The sequence below is a fragment of the Columba livia genome, chromosome 17, assembly GCF_036013475.1.
Source record: "Columba livia isolate bColLiv1 breed racing homer chromosome 17, bColLiv1.pat.W.v2, whole genome shotgun sequence".
Classification (NCBI taxonomy): Eukaryota; Metazoa; Chordata; class Aves; order Columbiformes; family Columbidae; genus Columba; species Columba livia.
The window spans coordinates 7,017,189-7,033,431 of NC_088618.1; the positions used below are offsets into that span (position 1 = coordinate 7,017,189).

Consider the following 16,243-nt stretch of genomic DNA (forward strand, 5'->3'; position numbering starts at 1 on the left):
ATATAACACAACTTTTCTACTTCTCTAAAAATTTCAAATAGGATATTTTTACAAAATTGCTTTCTTGCTCCATCACAAGACGTGGGTTTTATAGAATGCACTTTACAAGTTGGCTTTGATGGTCCTACGATCTAGCATCATGCTTACTGAAAACAGAAAATCTGGTAAAAAATACAAGTTTTTTTTACTTACACAGCTTCATAAGCCATGAGGTTTGTATTAAGACTTGGATGGGCTTGCTATGTACAGTTTGTTCTAAATTGCTGCAATTCCTTTTTCTAGTATCCAGTTTCAGTGCAATGCTTGAAGCAGCTGCTACTGGTCAAAAGGACATTTTGTAAATATAAGTCTGGATTATCTGTGCAAGTAAGTGTCCAAGTTTAAATCCTCTGCTCCCCACCACAGAGAAAATGAGTGAGGCTGTTTTTAAAAGGGTCCTTTGTGTAGAACAAATGGAGTGGAGAGAATGTGCCTTTCAGCTTTTTTACTGGTGCCATATCCAGAGAATTTGTTAACATCTGTGGTCTTTAAAGAAAATGCAAATTCTTTCATTTTAGACCAAGATAAATTTCTTAATTAGGAGGGTCATGTTTCCTAAATAGGACCTGGTATGTTAGAAAAATCAGAGTAAGACGTCCTCTGAACAATGAGTATCAGAGTGTTGAATGATTTTGTGTTATTTAAATTAGACTCTTTAATCTGTATTTACATCTAGGTGAAAGTCAAACAACTTAAGGTCCCGCTTCTGTATTTGTAAAATGTGAGTCGCAATCTCACATTTGTGAAAAAAGAAAACCGTGGGCAAAGTAAAAAGTCACTTTAGATTCATTTGTGTTTGATTTTGTTTTCCTAATCTCAAGTAAGAAATATATTTCTTCCAATGGGAAGTATGTCTACATAAGGACAACTACTCTTTTGCTTAACAGTTTACAAGTAAGTTATCCCTTAGAAAGAGATGCAGGCCTAAAAAAACCTGCATGGTGCTCTTACTTCGGCAGGATGGAATCTCACAGTATTTCCAATATACTCCATCCTCATGCTCTGCAATGTAGCACCATGGGCTGACATCTCCATCAGGGTTCCTAAAAGAGAAAAATTAGAGACAGTGAGTGGAAAGGCATCAAATATTGTCAAAACCCACATAAAAATGAATCTTAGTAAGCTTCGGTGTCATCATTATTTTTGCTCTAATACCTATTGAATATTTAACCTGTTGGACTTACATACCAAGAAAAATGCAAAAGTGGTCAGGGAGTTCAGCTAACTTTGGTAATTACAGTACATACCAAGCATAAAACGCTAGTAATGTCTGAAACTTAACTTCTCTTTTCTTTAAGTCTAAAGGTGCGGAGCTATCTGGGCAGCATTGAAAGGAACATTTTCAGCCCCACATCCTGTGTACAGGTTCCTTCATTTTTGGCTTAGTACAAAATAGTCCGGACTCCTCATCCCAGAAAGTCTTCTGGGAAAGACTGAGGTCTTCTCCTTCAGCAAAGCTAAATAAATCTGTTCCACTGAACTGATATATTGATGGATGAGATAATTCCTTATGTGTTCATAGTTATTCTATGCTGCTGCAGCATCATTTACATTCCTATATCATTCCTAATTAGTCATTGAGTTATTTAAAGTTTTTTTCTACGCACACTTTAAAAAACTATTCACAATGAAAATATCAGTTTAAGAGAATAAATTGTTATTTTGGCCAATCGGGTTGAAATACAATCTTTTCTTGTAACTAGAGCCAGCTGCCGTCTTTTTATCATGTACTTTGGCATGAATCCTATTAATGAGACACCCCCTACACCGAAGTGTCAGTTCAGCTGCATGTTGTCATTTGGGCACGTTAACAACTCTTTGTGGGAGATGCCATTTCAGAACTGCTGGGGAGGTTTTTTTGGTCAAATAACAGAATGTTGAAGACAATTGGTGAGTTGAATTCAGTTTAGCTGACTAAAACGCTGCTGGCTATGCTTTCAAACAGACTAGTAAAAATAGCGAAGGAGGAAAGCCTAAGACTAGTGTTCTAGGAATTTGGGTGTAATGGCACAGCTTCCAGTGGCTAAAGAAAGTAAAAGACTAAAATCAAGGAAAGCTTGTACTGGAAATTACACACCTGCATGGAATACACCTGTGTGATAGAAATCAGATGTCTGTAATTGCATCAAGGTAATGGCACTCCACACAAAATGCAAGGAAATTGCAGAGAACTTTGCCTTGAACCTCAAAAGCGCGTAAGTTAGAAAACAACCGAGCGTCTTTCAAAATCTCCAAAAACTTCAGTCCGCACAGTTTTGTTATGGCTGAAATGAGGTTTAGTGGAACATTATGAGGCATTTCCATCTTAACAGGGTGTCTTGCAGTAAACAAAGTAATACAAGTAATGACCACCCATGGAGAGATAATGTGCTTCTGATTAATGACTTAAGTGTAAAATTAGATTGTTCAAATGTTGTCCCTAAAATTGAGCCTCAAAGCAATGTGCGATGCCTTAAGAAAGCCTTGTGAGATATGTGTTGCCTCAGAGAAGGAAAGATCCACTTGTCGGTTGTCACCATGCAAATGAATGGCAGAGAAAGAGCTAAAACAGCGAAATCTTCACTCAAAAGGTCTCAACAAGGTTTGCATGCTAAAGATATGCTCTGACACTCTTAAAACTGTGACTTTCCAAGCCTTTTTTCCATCAGAATGTGAAGTTAAAAAGCATCTGGTAGTTAGGATCATCATTCCATACAGCTGTGAGAATATTCCTGGGCCAAGTGATATAGCATAAGGAAGGAAATGGTGAACCTTCCACTCCAACTCCATCTCAGAGAGGATCATCTAACACCTAGCAGATGAAGGTTAAAAAGCTGTGTTAGTAAGCATACTGAGAGACACAGCTCTTTCCATGCCATGAGAATTGTTATGCATTTGGTGGTGTTGGACATGGGCAGGCTGCGAAGCTGGTGTGAAATGCTTTTGATAGGGAGACAGTCCTCCCAGAGCTCACGTGCCAGTCTGGATCTGATACCAGGCAGCTCAATGGGCTCATCTGCTTTCCAGGCCATTTTCTAAAGAGATTTCCCAGCTTCTACAGAGTTTGTCTTGTAGGTGGTGTATTTTTATTTGCTCCTGTGAGATGCTGAACTGATTCAAAAGACGGCAATAACTTGGCAATAACGGCAATAGCTTGGCAATAACGCTTTCCCCTTCTATGACTGAAAACAATCTGCTGGTGCAACACACTGAACAGTGTTATTTTTGAAGCGCTGCCATAGCCACTGCAAAAGGTCCCGGGTAATTCCTTTCCTTTCCTGTCCTTCACCAGTGTTCTTCAGGAGAAATATCCTCCTGAGTCATCAAATAGACTGGAAGTGCCACTGAGTCCTGTCATCAATGTGGTCACCTGTGTGCCGCATGTCACAAGACCTCTTTTCTGTGCCTTCTCACGTTCCATGAACTCGCTGGCTCTGGCTCTGTCAGATTTTCTGGAATGTCTATTTCCAATTAAATATGGAAAAGTTCTTGAATCGAGAAGTAGGACCCTATGGTTTGTGACACAGCAATTGTGCTGAACTCCTCCATATTAATTTTGCCTCATTTATCCTGATTTATATTGCTTACAGTGAAACAATTTCAGCACGAAGGTGGCAAGTGTGTAGGCTCCACCCTAGAAAGCTATAACCTGCTAAGTAAAGGCATCTTCCAGGAGAACTGGGGTGTGATTGAACCTTCTCATGAAGGAAACACTAGAGCTTTTCTTGCTATGCCTCAGGTAACTCGTCTTAATCTCTTAGTTTAAACATTTCCATTCCCATTACCCAGTAAGCAAGAGATACCACTTAACTTTATATGCATCCTTGATGAGCTGATGGTTATCACTGTTTAAGGAATGTGTCTACCACATTATTCCCCACCTATTTCCACTGCGGGTATAGATGGGCATAAAAACCTAGCTGGTCAGTCCTGCAAAGGCAGAAGTGCACGTCACTTCCTGAGGCACAACAAAGTTAAATGTTGCAGGCTGAAAATAGCCTGCAGAGCCTAAACATCTCTGAAATTAGGGTCTTATTTGGCTTCTAAATTCTGAAGTTCTTATTGAAGTTTCATTCAGAGTTCTATCCCTAGCTACAGAGAACTTCTCTAGAAGGCAAGGAAATGAGAGCGGATCTGCCCTGGTTTGAGCTGGTGTTGCAACCACTGACAGCTGAGCTTCTGAATTCAAATAATAAACAGCTTACACTCACTGAGAATTCTTAGTGACTACATAACTTTCATAAGCACAAGACTTGGAAACAGCGTGTATAACAGAACCAGGCTTTTGGGTAAGGATAAAAACCATGTTCCAGAGACTCCTACAGACATCCATTAGTGCTTCGGTACTTCTGACTTGGATCATTTTTTTAATTATCTCCACCTTTTCATTTAAGTAATCTCTAGTCTTTCTTCATCATGCCAAATTATAGATTGGATATATGATATGGACTTTGGGTTAGAGCTGGGTTGAAAAAGTGATTCTACTAATGGTTCTTGTAGACCCAGGGTAAACCAAAACCTGTTAGATATCCATGGTTCTGACATTCTTCACTGTATAACAGGAAGTTTCTTAATTTTGTGTCAACTGTTTAAAGTAACACTGAGTATACTGGCAACATTAGTAGCAATGAGATGTTTCTTACCTGCAGTAGTTATGCTCTCCAAGCCCTCCCTCCCCATTGGGGTATTTCAAAGTATTGTAAGGATGCTCAAAGGTCTCATTCCAAAACAGACAAGGTTTCCCCGCATATTGGGAGGTCTGGTTCTGAGTGCCACGGTAGTCAGCCCCGTTTGCTGTATAACATTCTGGGAAGAAATGGACAAAGAGAAAGAATGAATGTAGGTTTGGTTTTTGGTTGTTCTTCCCTCAGCCTCGAACCCTTCCCCAAAAGACCATGTTTCCTTTCACTAATATGTTTCCTGCATTGTTTATGCAACTAAAGATGCTGTCTGGGATCTAAGTTTTCTCTCAAACAGCTATTGAAGAGATTATGATTTCATTACTTTACTAAGCAATGTATAAGGCAGGTCTGAAGAGTGTTTAATACAACTAACATGCATTTTCTGGATAAGTATACTACATTTTTACTGTTTTCCCCATGTTTTACTCATTAGGATAAATCTGTAACTTGTTAATTTTCAAAGAATAAATTTAGATGATGTTATCAGCCTGTCACTTGTCAGCATAATACCCATAATCTTATACCAGTTTAACTAAATTGTGAATATCTGAACTTTATAAAGTGAAAGACTTTGTAGGCATGGATCTTGCAAATATTTACATCCTGATTTTGAAAATTTCTTAGGCATTTTTTTCTTTGGCCTGAATTACCTTAGAAAGGGACCTCCTTCGGTACAGTATAATCATGATACTGTGTTTTGCTACAAAAGCATTTATGCTTTTAGATTAAAACTTACAGGTCAGCATTCCTGTGCCTCACATTTTCTCCCGTTTATGTTTGTTTTCCTAGCTTCCTAATGCTCAGCAAGTCAGAAATCAAAGCAGAGAATGATTTCTCTAGTCATTAAGTACACTACCCCTTCCCAACTGAACTACAAATCTCATGCTGCCTGGCTTTGCCGTGTCTTATTGATGACATCTTCTGATTAAATATTCATATGCATGAAAAAATTTACCTCTACTAAAAATGCAAAACATTTTTCATTAAACTATGGACTGCGAGGGTGACAGAGCACAGAACAGTTTGCCCAGAGAGGGTGTAATCCATCCTTGGAGATATTAAAGAGCCATTTGGACATGGTCCTGGGCAGCCTGCTTGACGTGATGGTGCCTGAGAGAGGCACTGAATAAGATTATGAGCTCCAGAGGTCCCTGCCAACCTCACCCGGACTGTGATTCTGTGATCATCTTCCAGAAACACGCACTGTAATTAGCGTACAATAAATAAGGCCATCCTGTTTATCATTAATAGCTGGTAAGATTTATCATCCATGCATTGCTTTTAAAATAGTATTAAAATACAACAGTTCATGACTGTTAAAACTGCTCATTATACATAAGCATTTATTTGTACTGAGTAGCATTACTGAGGAAAGTCACAAATGCCTCTTTCTAACTGCAGGCTGTGCAACCTTCTGTTTGATCTGATAGCAGAAACCAGGAACAGCTGCAGAGATGTTCTGCTGCCCCGGGGGACAGGGAGAGTGCTCTGAAGTGGAGTGTGCTCATCTCAGGTGTCCCGCACTAAATGTTCTTCAGAAAACAAGGCTACAGAGACCTGCTTAAACCTGATATTAACAGTACACCTTCTTTTATTCATTTAGAAATCCTGTGGGAGAAGGGGAGATGTATTATTAAAACCGTGCCTTTGAAATTAGTTTAGTCTGGGCCCACAAACAGCAGAATGGTGCAATTATAACGATTATTTCACAGTTTTATTACACAGCACATGAAAGCTGATGTTTCTGTGCCTTCACTGCACGTTTTCATGCCTAGGCAAGTTGGGATTTCTATTAAATGGAATTGTGTTGCTGAAGGCACATAGGTGTCTGCACAGCCATTAACGTATACTGCTATCATTCACGGTCAGAAAGCTATCTAATTTTACAAAAACAAGCTTCAAGTCACTACTCCTCCTTACTGTAATTTACCTGGCTGCCTCAGCCATGCAGGTGAACTACATACATTTACTTTCAAATGCAAATCTGGGTCTCCGGTACTCAGGCCACCACAGATCTTTGCATAAGCACAAGAAAAAACAACACTTTGAAGTCACCACAGTTTTGCAACTTTCTTCAACACCTCCCTTGCATTGCAGGTAATGTAAAAGTTTTTCTATGTCATAGCTGAAAAATATAAGCTGGTGAATTTGACAGAAGAGAGAGAAAAACATAACCAAACTGGATACACAAAACAACATACAGTATAAAGCAGCAGTTGTGAAAAGGGATAAATACATCCAGAAAAGGTGCCTACTTCAGATTAGTGCTATTACCTTTTTGCTTCTCCATTCTAAATGAGAAGCAATATGTACTAACATCTACTTAGAAATGCAAGGAATGCTACAATACCTGAATGTAACCTGGCACACAGACTAAACTGAAATTACCATCAGCCCATTTGAATATCTGCTAAGACTGGCCCATGCTTTAACTTGCAGTAGCAACTGCCTTTCATTTTCATGCCAGCTTTTATATATATACATTTTTTTCTTTCAAACTTCATTGCACAAGACTCAGAGCTCTCTCCATTCCTCTAGCTGCAGTTCTTTGCTCCCAAGACAACAGGGAGCTGTAAGAGTGCCTCCTGTGTCCTTTAGCATTACCAAGAGATTCAGGAAAGATGTGCCAGCAGGGTTTAGTGAAGCTCCTCTGGCTTTGTTAGTGTCGAGATGTGGAAGGAGGAGGCAGTGAGATACCACATTAAATCATTGATTATCGCAGAAAAACTGAAATTAAAACTAAGTTCTGCAATGTAGCAGCTGTTACCAATTGAAACACACACTTTCTGTGTAAGAATTTGCTATGAAATTTTCATTTTGTTAACGATTACTAATAATTTTGCCATAGCATTGGAGTGCAATCTTTTCAAGTAAATACTGGCATTTAAAAAATCAGGTCCTGGGTCCTACATTCTTTTAGCTTGAACAATCAGCTTTGAGACCTGCTGAGATAAATTTTGTACTGTTTTCTATAAAATTCCTAGTAACACAGGTACAGACATCTCAGCATATTCAATATCTTGGATCACTTCTTCTATTCATCACACATAGTGATTTCACCATATTTTGCTGCACGACAGCCAAGACACTACCCTAGTGATCTCACTATGAAATTACTGTTCCCAATGTGCTGAAGGTGCAAAGCAGATGCCTCATCTGCAGACAGACCATTGTCCTCTCCGTTTCAAATCTATAGGCTGTTCTTTAGAGACAAAAGTCCTAAGAGATTCTGGAGGAGGTTAGAACCTCTATCCTTCTTTTCCTCCTACACCACTGGTGCAATAACTCTGTGAAGAGATGAGCTTAAAGAAGGTCACCCAGATTTGTCTGCACAAAACTAATCCAGAAGAGGTCATCTAAATAAAACAGTCAGAAACTACTGGACTAAATGCTCTTGGTAAAACTCTTGGGATTCCTCAAATCACCTGATTTCTCCTTGTTCATGTAGAAGGGGTTGGGGAGGGGGAGGATAAAACAACTAACACCAGCCACCTCTCCTTTCTTTTTCTGGCTCCCACTGGACCCAACTGCCTTATATTGGTGGACACTTACATGTTACTTTAGGTTATGAAGCCCTTTGCTTGGAATCTAACATCAGAACTATGACTCAAGGAAATTAATACCAGTTCTATGAATTTAATCAATTCCTTAAAGTTTTGTAAGACTGTGGTATACTGTGACAGATGTACCCAAGTCCTCTGCAAACAGCAGACAGCACGGGAAGAACAGGCGCTTTGTGGAGGCCAGAGCTGACAGCTTCCTCGAGCTTGACAGATTTGTCACCTGGTTTCTGTTCATGCACCCAAGGCTCAGTTTAAACTATCCCATCAACCACAAGCCTATATTAAATCACTACAGTTTTAGACAGTACATGGAGAAAGCTGTGATCATTCAAATCTTGAAGTCACCGACCTCCTCATGTTTCTAAGATCCCAGTCAGCTGGGTCTCAGACACAGTCTGAAGTGGAGGCTTGTGTCAAATCCATAACCAAAATCAATGTCTGTGATGATTTCACTCTATTAACTGCCTAATGACCCTGCTGCTCCTACTGCTCCATGGGGATATCTGCAAACAGAATTAATAGAGCCACTGCAGTCGTTCTAGCCATGAAAAGCTCGAGGGTTCCAACAAGTCCTGTTAAGGATAACGTTTATCAGCCTCAGTGAGAAAACACGGACAGCAGTGTGTTGTCATGGCTGTTTTGTTTTCAACACATCAGGTGCCATGGCTGACAGAAGAATAACTCATATTTTTAAATGAATCCTGAGCCTAGGTCAGTGTGTATTGAGTGGCAACTGCTAGAAAGAAAAAACAGAAAATAAGCCTGGGGATGGTTGTCCACTACGAGTGAATGCTCAGTGTGTGATACAGGTTCACAATTAGTTTTATTAGAGCCAGATCAACATTTGGAAGATCAAACAGCAGCTGTAGTAGAAATTTTTTCCATCTGTCTCGGTTTCTTCTTCGATGTAGGGACCTTACAATGATCATTTATGCCTCTTTTACTTTGGGACTGTATGGCTGCCTGCACTCCACATGGGCGCCACTTTAGGATCATTTGAAAAATTAAGGTAGTGCAGAATATAACAGACTGACTTTTTGACTGAGTGAAGCACTGACGATAAAACACTGACATTTCAGAGTCTGCACTGGCTTCCAATGATTTTCTAAGATGGACTTCCAAATATTGGGTTTAATCTCTTAAATCCTTAATGGCCAGAGGCCCAGTTACCCGAGAAACTCTTATTTTGTGCCACATTACTACGGACAGAAAAAATATAAACATTTGAATTTCATCTGCTGCCCTTTCTGTACCAATAAGATGAAAACAAAACAACCACCACCAAAACCCAAAACCCAACAAGACAAAACCAGCTAGCTCCTTGTCAAACACTCTTCTGGCTGACAAGTGGGAAATCTTTTAAATGTCCTGAGCGTTCTTCACAGTCCCTGTTTTACAAATACATACATTTAATGACATTACAAACTGCAAACTGAAGAGATGGAGGTTTCAGGGTGGTTTAAATAACTTCTTAGAGTGCTTTTCTAAGTTTGGGGCATGTACGTAGCTTTTGAGACCAAAAATCCAGAATGACAAACTTGTTACTATTTCACTGAAAACTGCCAAACAAGAAGCAAGTTTTCTTTCAAATATCTGCAGATTAATGAAAGGTAAATGAACATGGTAGCTATTTAAATATTGTGTTTCATTACAATGGTGTGATAGCCAGAATATTAAATGTCCTGTAAAGCTGGAGCAAGAAATAAAGGTTCCTTGAATTTACATGCTATAAGTGCCTGCTCAGTTCTAACTTGTTTTTCTTTAGTCTTTCAGGAGAGTCAGAAAAATGCTTAAGCAGAATATAAGGATATAGAACCAAAGGTGCCAGGTCCGATAATGACCAGGTGTCAGTGGCTTGATGCATGTGCTCACATAGTGTTCTAAGCAGAGTTTTAAGCCATTTCCAGTCTACCTAAACTGCTCTCCTAGTTCTTGCCACAGCCTGCAATTTAAGCACTCCTCCTTAAATGAAAGCACTGTATCTAGGTGCAGATGGCAACAGTTACAGGCACTAACCAGATGCTGCAGTCTCTAATTTGATTGAAAGGGTATAATTAGACAGCAGAAACACTTCAATGAGAGAGTAACGCACAGAGGAAAGGACAGAAACCACTTAAGTTACGCCAAGATACCCCAGCAGTAAGAGAGGCAGGGGCCCACGGGTGGAAGGGGCACAACACCCAACTACCTTCTTCAGATGAGAACAGTTTTGTTTCCCTATGGATGCGAATAGGGATTCTATTATCATAGGTTGCCACAGTTCTTCATGTGGGAACACTGATTAAAAACAGAAGAAGCTTCAGGAGATCAAAGAGACAAATATGGCTTCTGTGGTCATTATTAAAAATATTTTTAGCAGTGCGATGGTTTTCTTTGAAGATGCAGTTTTATCGATTGAATCAAAGCTTCATTTGCATACTGTCCTATGATTGGTCAGGGGCAAAAATCTCAGTCCGCATTGTTATGATGCAAAATAAATACTTTTGGGAAGTATAAGGCTGGTTTAGACCTACCCAAGAGAAAAATCAGTGTAGCATTCTCACATGTCAATACTTAACTATTCCAATTAATACTAATATATCGAAAGTCCTTATCAAAACTATCAGGCTTGGGTACCTATGTAGTAACAGTAAAAAAACCCACAACACAACAGTTGATAGGAAATAAAGAAAATACCTCAGGAAAGAACAATCTTTCTTTAAAACTGCAGTTTTCAGAATTGCTAGACAATAACCCCCATTTGGTAAATCAGCTAGTTAAATTCTGATGTGCTCCTATGAGGACACTCGATTAGCTGATCATTTCTCCTTTGCACTGTGGGGTACTCTGCCTGTAGTTTAAAAGTAACGTTTCTCACACAGAGACACAAACACACACACGGACATACACAAGTAATTTTTCAAAGTCCTCAAATACAATTATTTTTGCTGGTGAGAACAAGAGTCTTATTTAGCACTGGTCCAAACCAGAGACTAGTCACAGTGAGTACTCACACGACATTCCATCAAAGCTCGACTTAAGCACCAATCTGTTCTGTAAGCTAGCTTCAAGTGCTACTTGTAAGAATGTACATTCCTGGGAATGTACAGACATGTAGAGTTCCATACTTGTGCTCCCCAGCAGTATGTGAGTTGTTATATACATGAACTTGCTATTCTTGTAAAACTTTGATTACTAACCTTCAATCTCACCACTTTTTCAGCACTTCTCCTTTTTTATTAAATATATATATATATATATATATATATACACAAACAGTATCTGACTGGCCAGAGGTTTTCTGGTCCACATTGGAAGCAGGCAAATTAGGATATAAGCATGAGAGGCAGTTACCATTATTTCTAATACTTAAAAGTATGTGTTTTGTACCTCTCTTTCTTTTTATTCATGCAAAACAAACATGCTATATTAGCCATGGCTTTGCAGCTGCTGGCTAGTCCTCAGCCACAAGATGCAAACACGCTTGTCTTGTGATTCGTTATCACTGAAAGTAAGAATGCATGATGTGGCCCCGTAAGAATTTCTGTTCCTTAATACACCCATTTGTTTTCTTTCCCTGTGAAGTTTTAAAACTGTTGTTCCATTGTCAAGCGTGGCGGACTGAATCCCTTCGGAAATTCTATCAGGATGGGCCATGGCCGCTGTGTGGATGGAGGGAGTGGTCAATTGCACAACCATTATGGTGTGATATGACAAAGAATGCAAATTTTGCAGCTGGCAGCGTGTAATCCCTGCCTCCCTCCCACTTCTTTGGCTCCATCCTGCCTAAATCCATTCACATAACTCTGGATTTTGAGTTACGCTCCATGCATGTACAAGCATGATATGCTGAAGTATCTAAGTAGTGCATTTTTTGTCTGGTTAGAAATGCTCTGGTTTGTTTGGGTTTTTTTTCATATTTCTATGATGATTGCTTAAAGTGTATCAAGTAGAAGTGCCTCCCTGAATCAGCAAGAGATAGGCAGGAAAAGGTGACAAGAGATACAAGGTTTGTGAGAGCAGGCTGAGATAGCAGCTCAAAGGAAAGACTCAGCTTGGAAGAAAACCAAGGACATGGTGATCCAGTACTGCTAAATGGAAAGAAAACAGAAAAAGGAGAAAGACACTGATAACTTACATTTCTGATGGGGAAACTAAATTAACACCAAAAATAAAGAAACTAGAAGTGAGAACATTTGCACTGAGTATATAAAATAACATTTGTTCACTGAAACTAAAATTTGCCAAAGGCATTTCTATCTCTCTGGCCTTGTAATACAAAACTCATCAAATTTAGACAGTCCTTTAATGTTAGGCAATCCATCTCTGATTTCTGATTCACTTGAGAAATGCAGTATGACTGAAGCCTGAATGCTGCAAATGTCAGTGTTTAGATTAATAGAAACCATCAGACATCACACAGCAAAGCAGAAACATTCTGTGAAAAGTAACACAGTGCAACCTGCACAAATGATTGTTAACTCACTCTAATTTCTGACAATTCGAGTAATTTTTCATAAGGCAATTCCAGAAGTTAAAGTTTCTCCCCTATCTTAGCAAATGATAGTGTAACGCAGTATGTATGATTCTATGATTCTGTGATGTATTTTGACCGCATTTTACAAGAAACACAAGACATGCATTTGATACAAGGGGAATAGTTATTAGATCATACCATATGACAAACTGCCTTACAGAATAAATACTTATGTTTGTCATTTCAGAACTCTGCTAGCTTCAAGTGCAACCTGACCCAGCTGATCCTGTTTCGGTCCTGTGGGACTAACGGTCAAGAAGTTGATTCTGAGGTATGGTTTGTGCAGATTAGCAATTCTGCACATTTTGTACATGCTACATAAATTACAGGTCCTTGCTGAAATGTAGATTTGCACTGTTGCCAGGTTCTTCAGCAGAAGACACACAGGTGGCAGTGCTTGCTAGATCCATTCTCCTTCGCATTATATATTCTTCCTCTATCCACCCCGCCCCAGCTGCTTGTGCTCAGGCATCTTCGTCCCCTTTAGTGGCTGCCAGTGCCTGCAGTTAGAAGGTGGCTGAGGATGGAAGTGCAGGTGCGTAAACAGAACTCTCTCAGCAGCCTATGAACCAAACATTCACACTGGGACACATCCTCCACTTGCTGTCATGCTGTCTGCTGCGAGGGACACAGTAACACACAGAGTGTTCTGTCTGCAGTTCTGCTCAGAAACCTTACAAGAAGAAATTCTTCAACTTAAGCAAAGGAAGGAGTACCTACTGTGTGCACCAAATGTCCTAATGCAACTGGGAAGAGACTGTTAGACGTGGTCTAGGTATGTCCCCCTCTAGGCAAATACTCTTGTGTTTTACTCACTTCAGGTAACTTCTGAGAAGTCACAAAATTTACCTTCTGAGTTCTCTTTCCAGTAAAAGGCGCTTTTTTTTTTCCCCCAATAAAGTCTATGTAAGTATTTTCCAAACCTAATTCAATGTATCTAAGAAATCTTGATGAGCAAGTATCTGTTCATGGCAAAATGAAGCAGAGCGAATTCTATGTTATAAAAAATACCAAATATTAGAATAAGCAAAATGTATACAGGAGGACCACACATCTGATGGCTGACACACTGATCATTTGGAACAGCCACTTCAGATCTTGCAAAGCTGGGCCAACATTTATGAGAGGAGAACTGTGGTACTTGAAATCATCAGTATCAACTGAGATGAGGACAAAAGGATGCAGAGAGATTTTAAGTGAAAAATCACCCTAACAGGTAGCAAAGCTTCAGACTTCCCAAATTCCTTGGCTGAACAAGAACCTGAAAGGTCAGAGGGTCCACGCCTGACAGGGAATGGAGCGAGGGCAGCACACTCAGCCAGGCGGGACGGCCACCCTCCCAGCTCCAGCACTGCACCCCGGTGCTGTCCTGCTGCCATCACTCATTTCATTCCCCAGGGAGCGAGTGTACCCGAGCCCCACAACTCCCTGCACATGCCCTGTTCTACCGAGCCAGCTACCAAACCACTTTGATAAAAAACCGCGCTGCTCACTTTCCTCATACCTCCTGCCTTCATATAGTTTTCCGAGCTCCCAGCTCAGCAAGCACAAGGAGACCCTCAAACACCCCCACGCTGCAAACCGCGCACGCCGCATGTTCGCATGAGCGGCTTCGAGCCGTCCGCCGGCCCGGCGAGCAGGAAGGGACGTCGTCGCGACCTCGAGGAGCTGCTGCCGGGCGGCAGAGCCCTTCCGCGGGAGGCTGCGGAGTCCGCGGAGCCGCTGCCCAGCTCCGCCGCCGCTCAGCGCTGCCAGCAGGTCGCGGAGCAGCCCCCAACGCGCCCCCCTCCCGCTCCCCGCGGCGCGTCACTCACCGGAGAGAACGGGCTCGCGGCAGCAGCTCAGCGCCAGCCCCGAGAGGGCCAGGACGGCGGCGAGGGCGGGGGGTTCCATGGGCAGCGGCCGCCGGTCCGCACCGCGCTCGCAGGCGGCAGCCCCAGCGCTGCGGGGGCAGAGACAGTCACGGGCGGCCGGGACGAGCGCGAAGTGCGGGAAGCGCAGGCCCTACAGCATGTGTCCTGTAACTGCGCCCCGGCGAGGTGCCGAGTGGCAGATGAAGGATCCTATTACCAGCCATGTGACAGGAAAGGATAGAGACCGACATCCCAACCTGCTGCGGCGCGGGACCGCACAACTTCTGCTTTTATGTTTGACACCGACAGGTTCGGGCTGCCGGGGCTCGCTCCGGGGCCGGCACACGGCTCCTCGTAGCCGCCGTCAGCGAGGCAGCGGCCCGGCGACCCTCCCTGCCCAGCTCGGCCGCCCCACAGCGAGCCGTGCCCCGCTCTCCTCACTCCCCTCGGCCCTCCCGCACCCAGTTCCCCGCTGTGGCCGTGGGACAGGCCGGGCAGGCGCCCCTCCACCCCACGGCCTAGTTTGGGGCTCTGCCTGGGGCCGGCGCCTCTCCAGGCTCCGCGCTCGCCCTTCGCCAGGCCGGAGCCTCACGGGGGTCGCGGGGCAGCACACAGGGGCGCGCAGGTGCGGCGCGTCTCTTATCCCGTGAAGCGCGGGGGGTAAACAGGAGTAAAACGCTACGAACTTTGCAGTAGTCCCGTGCGGCTCCCGCCCGCGCACAGCCGCTCTGCGCGGGCGCGGAGGGGCCGCGGGTGCGCGCCAGATGGCTGCGAGCGAGCAGCGCCTTGCAGAGGGACGCGGGCGGCCAGGTGCCAGTGCCGCGCGTCGCCATTTAGGACGTCATTCTGGAAATGCATCGTCCGCCCCACAGGAACGACTGGCCGGTGGAGCCGCGGCCGTGCGGCCCGTGCCCCGCGGGAACAGCCGCTTTGCGGCCGGACTGCGCGCACCCCCGCCCCGGGCTGCGTCCCGCCGGGGCGGAGCTGGAGACCGCGCAGAGCGGGGCCCGGGCACAGGCAGCGGAGCTCACACAGGTGCGCTCGGGCACGCAGGGACACACGCGGGCGCCCACGCACACCACAGACACGAGACATTCCTGGGCGGACAGGGACACACGCACCCACACAGCCGGACACCCACGCGGGACAGAGGAGCGCGTGCCCAGAGCGACACAAATGTGCAAAGAGACACAGAAACAGAGCGTGGAACCGGAAGGAAAAGCAGCGTTGGTTGCTAAGAATGGTGAATGCAGAAAGACAGCTGCTTTTTTTTTACATCTACTTGATGACAGCAAAGGTCTGAAAAAAAACCTCAAGGGGGTACATTATAAAGCTATTGTCTAAACTTCTACAGAGTGGTGACCTGTGAGACGTTTTAGCAATGGCAGTGCTGCTTTGCTAAGAAAACAACCAACAGGGGAAATAAAACAAACCAAAACACACCAGCAAAATCACAGAAAGTTACACTTGCTTTGCCAGGAACAGCAGGAGGGGAAACATTCTTGTCCTTGTATCACCTTTACACCACTGCTGTGTAATGGGGTGACACCTTCAAACATCTAAAAGGGAGAGAGCAACTTTGCTACTATGAAAGAGGAAGGAACACACCAG

General features: G+C 43.0%; 1 protein-coding gene across 3 annotated transcripts in view; it reads right to left on the reverse strand.

Moving 5' to 3' along the window:
* KREMEN1 (kringle containing transmembrane protein 1) overlaps positions 1 to 15,602 on the reverse strand; it is a 31,285-nt gene extending 15,683 nt beyond the window's left edge. Inside the window, exons 1-3 of one of the 3 annotated variants that reach the window (XM_065033056.1) lie at positions 15,319 to 15,602; positions 4,662 to 4,824; positions 991 to 1,082 (exon numbers count right to left, since the gene is read on the reverse strand). In XM_065033056.1, coding sequence (XP_064889128.1) covers positions 991 to 1,082; positions 4,662 to 4,824; positions 15,319 to 15,490 — 427 coding nt within the window. In that variant the 5' untranslated portion in view covers positions 15,491 to 15,602. Of the gene's footprint in view, positions 1 to 990; positions 1,083 to 4,661; positions 4,825 to 14,283; positions 14,312 to 14,593; positions 14,968 to 15,318 lie in introns of those variants that run through there. The other 2 variants (XM_065033057.1, XM_021284852.2) reach the window with 2 other exon arrangements.
* Positions 15,603 to 16,243: the final 641 nt, after the last annotated feature.